At 36.4% G+C, this 9,352-nt stretch overlaps 1 protein-coding gene across 1 annotated transcript; it reads right to left on the bottom strand.

The window, feature by feature from the left end:
• Positions 1 to 868: 868 nt before the first annotated feature.
• Positions 869 to 7,987, bottom strand: LOC137633795 (uncharacterized). Its single transcript, XM_068366040.1, has 3 exons — positions 7,967 to 7,987; positions 5,856 to 6,003; positions 869 to 1,287 (listed from the first exon to the last, which is right to left on the bottom strand). Exons 1-3 carry the CDS (start codon positions 7,985 to 7,987, stop codon positions 869 to 871), a joined length of 588 nt encoding a protein of 195 aa, XP_068222141.1.
• Between the last annotated feature and the right edge of the window lie 1,365 nt (positions 7,988 to 9,352).

The following is a 9,352-nucleotide window of genomic DNA, read 5'->3' as shown; positions in this document are numbered from 1 at the left end:
GTCATACAGGCTGTGTGATCAAAGCTCTAGTATTTATTTTAGACTTCTGGAATCGTTCTAAAGGTTGTAAAGGCTGTGCATTAAATAAAAGTGGTGGTGAATCCAGTGGATCTAGCCTTCGGGAAGCATAGTAAACGTTGTATATGATAGGCAGTAATTGCATGTTCTGGTAATTTTAGGGTGCTGGAAGCGTTATAAACATTTTAGACGCTCTACACTATGTTACTGTGGTGGGCAGCCAGTGAATTTTAGCTTTCTGGAAGTGTTGCAAATATATTAGAGGATATGGAGTAAGTGGAAGTGATGGTATGACTAGTGATGTTGAACTTCTTGAAATGTTGTAACTGTAGTGGAGGCTGTCCGAGGAAAGAACTAACAGTGAATTTAGCATTCTGGAAGCGGTGTAAAACAGCTCAGAGAAATTCCAGTGAGTTCTCGTGGTGTAGTAGCCAGTAATTTTAGCCATTTGAAGCGTTATAAACATTCTATAATCTGTCAAAGGAAAGTACTACCAGTGCTTTTGCCCTTATGGAAGTGTTGTAAACATTTTAAAGGCTTTTTGAGGAGAAAAATGGCATTGATTATAACCTTCTAGAAACGCTGTCAATAGTGTAAATATTCTGCAGTAAGTACATCTTCTTTGTCTGCATCTTTTCCCACTTTTATGTGCATTCGATGTTCCTGGCCAGCGTTCTCCATCTACCTCTCTCCCACACATCATCACCGGTTAATCCCTTTGATCGAAGGTCATCTGGGATACAGTTCATCAGCCTTCACTTTGGTCTCCCTCTCCTTCTCCTTCCCTGTACCTCCATTTCCATCACTCTCCTCCAATATACTGTCCATCTCTTCTCATGATATGACTATATCACCTCAATCTACTTTTTCGAATCTTATCAGATAGTTCTCTAACTCCTGCGCTACCCCTAATTACCTCATTCCGTATCTTATTTCTTCTTGTCACCCCACACATCCCTCTTAACATTCTCATCTCTGCCGCATCCAGCTTTATTTCTTCTGTCTTCTTTATTGCCCACGTCTCTGTTCCATGAATCATTGTCGATCTCATAACTATCCTATGCACTTTACTTTCCAACTTAACCACTATCTTCCTGTCGCATAGTACTCCACACACTTTATTCCAATTCTTCCATTCTGCTTGTATTCTGTGGTTTATTTCTGCCCCCAGATCACCATCCTCGGCAACTGTTGATCTTGTGAGTAAATGTGGTGTTGTATCATTTAGTTTTAACCTTCTGGAAGCGTTATTAACATTGTAAAGACTACCTGAGGAAAGAAGTGCTAGTTATTTCAGGTTTCTGGAAGCATTCTGAATGTTGTGTAGTCTCTGCAGTACATATAAGTGCTGGTGTAGCCAGTGAGATTAGCTTTCTGAAGAGTTGTGTAGGTCGTAGAGGGTTTGAAGAGAGGGCATGTGGTGTGAAACTAGTGATTTTATCATTTTGGTAGTGTTATACTAATTTTAGAGCCTGTTTGAGGAAAGCTTTTTGGAAGCTTTGTAAACGTGGAGGCTGGGAAGTGTGTGTATACGGTGTTATGACTAGTAATTTTAGCCTTCCTAAAGCATAGTAAATGTAGTAGAGGCTGTGCAGTAAATGCAAGTTTATGTGTCGCCGGTATTTTTAGCCTTTTTGAAGAATTATAGAAGTTTTAGAGGCTGTGCAATAAAAGCAAATGGTGTTGTAGACAGAGGTTTTAGAGACTATCCAGTGATAGCTTGCGTTATAGCAAGAGATTTCAGCATTCTGGAAAATATTGTAAACTATATAGAGGGTGTGCAGTGAGACCTATGGTGTTGTAGCCCTCTGGAAGTGTTGTAGACTATGTTCACTGAATACAAGTGGTGGTTCAGATAGTGATTTTAGTCTTCTGGAAGGGTTGTAACTTTGTAAATTCTTTCTGTGGAAAGAGATCACAGTAAATTGAGCATACAGGAAGCATTGTAAATGTTGAACTGGCGAAGTGAGTGTTAGTGGTGTCATCGTTAGTAGTTTTAGCCTTCTAGAATTTTTGTAAAAGTTGTGCTGTCTGTCATAGGCCAGTGATTTGATAATTCTCAAAACATTGTATACATTTAGAGGCTTTCTGAACAAATATCTGGCAGGGATTTTAACCGTCAAAAAGCGTTTTAAACAATGTAGAGACTTTTTAAGGAAAGAAATGACTCTAATTGTAGCCTCCAAGAAGCGTTGTAAACAGTGTAAAGGTTGTCTGAGGAAAGAACTGACAGTGATTCTAGCCTTCTTTAAGCCTTCTAAATGTTGTAGAGGTTGTGTAGTAAGTGTCATTGATGGTATAGACTTTTAATTGATTCTTCTCTAAGCTTTGTACATGTTTTAAGGGCTGTCCAGTAAGCGTAAGTTGTGGTGTAACTACTGGTGTTAGTCATCTGGAAATATTTGTAAACGTTGTAGAGTCTGTGCAGTAAGTGCATCTGGTGTTGTATCCAGTGTGTCATGAAGCAAGTGTTGATGTTGAATATCTTATTGTCTTAATGAAATCACTGCCGTTGTTCACAGAGAAATAATATTTATTAACGATGACCCGATTTACATATTCTTTGCAACCACGGTTTGTCTTCATAATCGGCAAACCAAAGAATGGACCCCTAAAAATGCCCCATTTGTAGTCTGCACATAGCCCAAGTAATTTGAAATTCCCATTTCTTTATCTCTTGATTAGATTTGATACATTACCACTTATATTCAATGCAGATAAAGCAGTTTTTTATGAAAAGATAAAGTGAGTTTCAGCAGTGTGCAAAGGTCGTCTGCTAGACTGATGCAACAAAGGAAAACATTAGAGCATCTTGGGAGAATTGCCAAGAGAGAATCTTAACTCATTTTGTTAACTTTAAATATCTATGAAGATTTACTTTAATATCATGACGCCAATATCAAATGCAGAAAAGTTCCACTGAATACATATTCAATAAAAAGTAAAAGTATACGGCTGGTGGTAGGCACAATGGTGTTATGGAATCGCAAAATACAGGTATGCTCTCACCTATCCTGTGCAACTTTCAAATGGATTGAAATATACTAACATGTACATTCGCCTGCAAAGTGATCGCTAACTTATTCGAAATTTCTCGCTCAATTGGTTAACAACTATATTCTTTTATATCATACACATTTTACTTATTCTCTGGGAAATATTTTCGAAATGATATATGCGAGGATTTAATTTCTTTTTACATTAAACATTGTTGTCATATTTACATAATAAAAAAAAATTGAAAAAAAGCATGAAATATTATAAAACCTTTTGTTCATTTATGGATGGGAACACATTAGAATCTATCATAAATTATAAGACACTATATTTCTTTTTTATTCTATTATTGTATGTTCATTTATATTTATTATTACCTCAAATTATTCAGATGCAGTTTTTCAAATAATTTAGTTAAAGCCCACTTTTTTACATAAGAATATCCCTCATTATGAAAGTTTTGCTTTGATAGATTCAGCAACTATTATGTCATCCATATTGATGTAAAATAGGTGAAATCCATTAACCCAGTCAACTGATAGTGAGAAAGGAAAGATACAGTATTCTTAAAATTGGTAATAAATGAGAAATTAAGACTTCTGAAGGTCTCCAGAGACAGTCACATGGAGTTTCCCTCTTCATCTCAGAAGACATTTATTGAAAACTACTTTATCTTAAAAGTAACCCAAAACTCTCTATACATTCAGTCTACAGTGATTTCTCACCTTACCAGCAAAACAAGATTTCTTTCTCATGCTTAGCATTCACCAACAGGAGAAAATTACAAGACAAAAACCGTCCTTATCAGCAGCTCTGCCTGAAAGAGCTCTTATCACGACGTTGGTCCTCCTCACCCCCATCCCCCAAGGCCTCACTTTCCTCAACAATACATGTGGCAACATACGCTCGGTTGGAGATAACAGATAGCGGTTAGACTAAAGCTCCCTCATCTCTTCACTAGTAAAATTAACAATTACATTATACCTAAAATTAGATTATCTTATTCATAATTTGTTTAGTCGAAGCATACTATTTATAAGAAAAATAAATTGAATATGATAGGTATGCGTAGCCTTTATCACTGAGCAGAATGATAACACCTCTGAACGCCTTATCACGCGGGAGAGATAAAGTCTGTAGCTGATAAGAAGATTCACAACTGTCAGTCCTAGATTGTGATAGTGTCGAAAGCATATACCTCTAAAGTTATTTGAAATCAACTCACTCTGCTTTTCAGAAGCTCACTACAGGGATATTTATTATAAAAGTGATCAAACAGAACTTAACAAGTATCAAATGAAAAGTGAGAAAAAACCAGAGCATTTACCAAAGCCTGATAAATAGAGTGAATACGAGTTTGAAGATAACTCTTGGATATCAAAAGTTAATTAAGAGGTGAGTTCAATGTTACTTTCAATGATCAATCAAATGTTATGTTAACTATATTGACCGTGAAGTTTATCTTTATTAGAGATATCATGAATAGCAATAAAAACTGTTGAATTTTTGCGAAGTTTCTTCATATAAATATTTAATTAAATTTTGCTAAAGAAATTCCTCAGAATATGGTTATAAGTTAGTCTATGACAGAAGGTCCTCATCATCCAGATCTTTGCACTAACAATGTCTCTTTAACTATATATAACTCATTTGTCTCCCAATAGAGTTGAACCGAAGAATCTCCCATTTTAAAGCAAGATTGATCTTATCAAAAAAACATAAAAGAAATGAGAACATGAGTGCTAACTCTCCTTTAAAGGTGCAATTAAATCCATATCCTATATACACATTTATTTGATATTTATGGTGTAAAACAAAACATATTGAGATGATGTAATTACCAAAAGGAGATCATAAAACAGAAGTTAAATCGGGTATTCTTCAACAATGAAAGATTTACTTTTTCTTGTACTTTTTCAATTTCTTTGGCATGACAATGAATCTTAAACTCATTGATATTATCAATGATCATATATAACATGAACAAAATAAAACAATTTCATATTGTTTGCTCCAATTTATTATTTGTGAAATTCGACAAGGATGATATAGGAAAACTATGTTCAGACTTTGTCATAAAAAGATTTATTTTGATGTGAAACAGTATTTTTTGTTATAATTAGGAGACATGACTCAGGTGTATTATCAAGGTAAATTTCTATAACCTTTGCTACAAATTGAACATTTTTATTGATTTTCTTCTATGTGAATTCATCAATTCAAATTGTTACTCTGACAGTAGGGTGCTGTTGAAGAGTTTTCTACGGTGTGCTTTGATGAACTCATCAGCAATATCTGTCAATTCTAGTTGGACTTTGTAGTGGAGGGTTGAGGGTCGGCGGTCGGTCATTCTATTCTTGATGTGTGTGTCTCTAGTAAACAAATAACTTATAGTGTTTTTCAGCTCCGGCTGACATGGCTGATAACACAAAAAAGAATAAACAGTGAACATATGTTGGAACAAGCATCTGTATCTGCATATGACAATGCGTCCATGAGTGTGTCTGGAAGCGGGCCTTTTAAGGAACACAACATCATTTCCCATCATCAGAGCTCATTTTAAAGTGACAGCGAGCTTGGACGGTCTTCTTTCCTTAGTAGTAGGTACGTGGTGATGTCTTCAAACAGAATGAAACGTTATGTTGCAAGTATCGGGACCAGATGCAGTATGCTAGAAACCGGCTGATATTCTTCTGCTGAAAACGTATCCTTCAGCTGTTGTAAAAGGTCATCAACCAACGGGATCGCCATTTTGCACTTTTATTATTGAAGTGGTGTGACTGACTCAGTGTTACTTGGATGCCATTACACTCGAGTTGAGCGTGGCATGGTTTCAGTACATCCATCTTTCTCTGCAATGTCATTCACTTCATTGTCGTACCACTGCTGAAACTCACTCAGCATTAGTGTTAACTCTGAGCCCTTGGATATCTTGTGTGAAACCGCAACCTTGTGAATACCCAGCTCATGCTTTTTGTAGCTTTGATGCTAGAGATTTAACGTAATCCAAGCCATTTTTCAAAGTCACAAATGATATCACATGTTAAAAATTCTAAGCAAATTACAACATAGTAATAAAATTTCTGGAACAATTCAAGACACATATGGTGTTCAACCAACCGAGTTTTACACAGGCCTATCAGTTTTTGATGCTTGGCTTGAGGGCAGTAAACATGTAGCACAGTTTCAATGACTCTGAAGTTTCGATGAGTTATCAAAAAAAAAAAAACTAATATCCAGAATCTATCAAGTCAATCATGTTTGGGTTTTGTGGTAGTTCATTGCTTTTGTCAATAGCAATATTCGGCACTTGGGTATGACAGTGAATGTATGGTGCCCTTGGAGAAACATCCTTTATATGCCAATGAACTCGTGTGCATTCAGATAACAATAAAGAGACAACATCATTTGCTTGTTCTCATATGTAAGCCAAATCAAGTTTATCAGATGTGAGAGACTCTATCAACTCATCAGCTATGGCTTGACCTGTTGTGCAGCAAAAGTTCTTAAAATCCAAAAAGATATCAAACATTTTTGGACTGTTTTTTCACCTTCTGTACTGCAGAGTTAATGCAATGGTATAGAGTTTAATAATTACAGAGAACTGTGACCCTCGGTTAGCAGCTTTCATGGGAAATAATGAATTATTATAGTTAGACAGCCAATCCTCTTTTCAAATTGCCTTTAATAGTTTCTGAAAAACAAACTTCACAGGAACACAATGCTACCCACAAAATTTATATCCATGGGTTGTTTTCATCCTAGATAAAGTGCAAAATGCTCATAGACCTCTTTTCATAGATATTGCCTCACTAAAGGCAAACTGCAGCTGCTTTCAACTTTCCCATACCTTTTGCCTCTCTCCTTCTCTTCACTGATATTAGTAACGTCACTATTGGTACAGTACTCGAGCAGGTGTTCTGCGTCTCGTCACACCCCTCTGCCTTCTTCAATGAGAAAAAAATATCAAAAGCGGAATTTGTTTACTCCAACTTCGAGCCTAAATTGCTGTCCGTCACTTTCTCAACTTCTTAGATGGTACGCGTTTTGTCATTTGCACGGACCATATGCCACTGTGATCAGACACCATCATGCTTGGAACTTAAAGTATTCTACTAGACAAGATATATTCATATATTCTACTCAGCCCCTGGTTATTCTTTCTATATGTAATCACTGATGCAGTACCAACGTGTATAAATGTCTCATTTTCACAATTCTAAACTTGTTACTCCGTCCTGTTTCAGTTGTTGCTCACTTATTTTATTTTCTTTTGCAGCATTTCATATTATTCCCATAATGACAATACTTATTTTGGACTTGAGTTGTTATTATTAATTCATATTTACGTATTAAATCATTCTCTATATATATTTTCACATTTGCATAAGATTGAAAGCATTGACTCATTTTGTTATAGTTATTTTACTTTTTTTTTTACTTGATTTCAGTATTAGATTTAATTTTCATACAACAATTACCTACTTTGGCCAAGTTTATTTGTAAGTCACCATTCTGTTTCGGTATAACTTTCCCTTTAATCAATCAAAGCTGAAAATAGGAAAACTTACGATATTTCCTCTTCTTTTACCTACTTTATCTGTGTGTAACCTCTGGCTTTCCAAAACTTCTTCTTATTCTCTTCATATGACTGTCCCAATCCCTGACCCCACCTCAGGTCAGCTGCCCTTTTTACTTCACGTACCTTGCGCTTTACTTCCACATTTTTCTCTCTATATTTTTCATACTTCTCTATACTATTACTCTGCAGCCATTCTTCAAAAGCCCTCTTTTTCTCTTCCACTTTTGCCTTCACTCCTTCATTCCAGCATTCACTGCCCTTCCTCATGCTGCCTCCAACAACCTTCTTGCCACACACATCACTTGCAATCCCAACAAAATATTATTTTACTAACTTCCACTCCTCCTCTAAATTTCCAGTTTCTCTTACTCTCACTTCGTCATATGCCATTTTCAACCTTTCCTGATATTTACTTTTTATACCTGGTTTTGTTAGCTCTTCAACCCTCACTAGCTCCCTTTTACATCCACCTACTCTATTCCCTCACTCTTTTGCTACAACTAATTTTCCTTCCACCAAAAAAGGATCAGACATACCGTTAGCCATACCCCTAAACACGTGCACGCTTTCAATCTTCCAAACATTCTTTTAGTTATCAACACGTAATCCATTAATGCCCTTTCTACTACTCTTCCGTTTGCCACTCTTACCCATGTACACTTGTTTTTATCTTTCTTCTTGAAAAAGCTAGCACTTATTACCATCTCTTGTTCAACACACATATCTACCAGTCTCTCACCACTCTCATTTTCACCTGGTACGCCATACTTCCCAATGACATCTTCTACCTGTCCAGCGCCCACTCTAGCATTTAAGTCACCCATGACAACTACATAATTCCTTCTACCCAGTCCTTCTACACACCTAGTTAATTAATTCCAGAACTCATTCCGCTCTTCTTCACTTTTCTCACTACCTGGCCCTTACGCACTGACAAACGCCCAACGTTCCCTACCCAACCTAACCCTTACCCATATTAACCTAGATGATATATCCTTCCATTCTACTACTTTACCTGTCATCCATTCACTCAGCAATAAAGCCACACCCTCTCTCGCTCTTCCCTTTTGAATCACAGACACTCTACCAGACATTTCACCAAACATCACTTCACCCTTTCCTTTCATATTTGTCTCACACAAAGCGAATACATCCATCCTTCTATTCCTAAACATACTTCCAATCTCACATCTTTTACTCTCTATCGTACTACATCCACGCACATTCAAACACCCCAAAACTAGAGTGCAGGGAGCAGTCACTCTCCCCCCAGCTCCATCTCTTTGTTGATGTCATGTAGGATTTTTATACAGTAGAGGGGGTTCTTCTTGGGAGATTATTTCTAATACCCATGCAATTCCATTACAAAAAAAGTGATCTCTTTCCTTTTTTAGGGAGACACTCCTCATCCAGTACCCAGTCCCATGTGGATATTTCCCACTGTCAATGAGTACAGTTAGGTTAAGTCTTATTTGGTATCTTTTGTTCATGTCTTTCTTGAACTTCCTGTTGTACATATGATAAAAAAAATATTATTTCATATTTGTTTTGAAAACTCCCTTGTTGGTAAGATGATGTTGGGATATATCATTGGACTACAAATGATATTTTCTAAATAATATTAAGTGTATAGGAGTGTCTCAACGATGGCTTCACCAGCTGAGTAAGAAGTTTCCATTTTAGTTAACAGACATGTTCCTGCTGCCATAAAATGTCTTTCCGTTTTATCACAAGGACTCTCTGAAATAATTACCC

Source organism: Palaemon carinicauda, chromosome 43 (genome assembly GCF_036898095.1).
Source record: "Palaemon carinicauda isolate YSFRI2023 chromosome 43, ASM3689809v2, whole genome shotgun sequence".
Taxonomy (NCBI): domain Eukaryota; kingdom Metazoa; phylum Arthropoda; class Malacostraca; order Decapoda; family Palaemonidae; genus Palaemon; species Palaemon carinicauda.
Note: the sequence above shows the minus strand (reverse complement) of the source record. Positions and strands in the feature narration are given on the sequence as shown.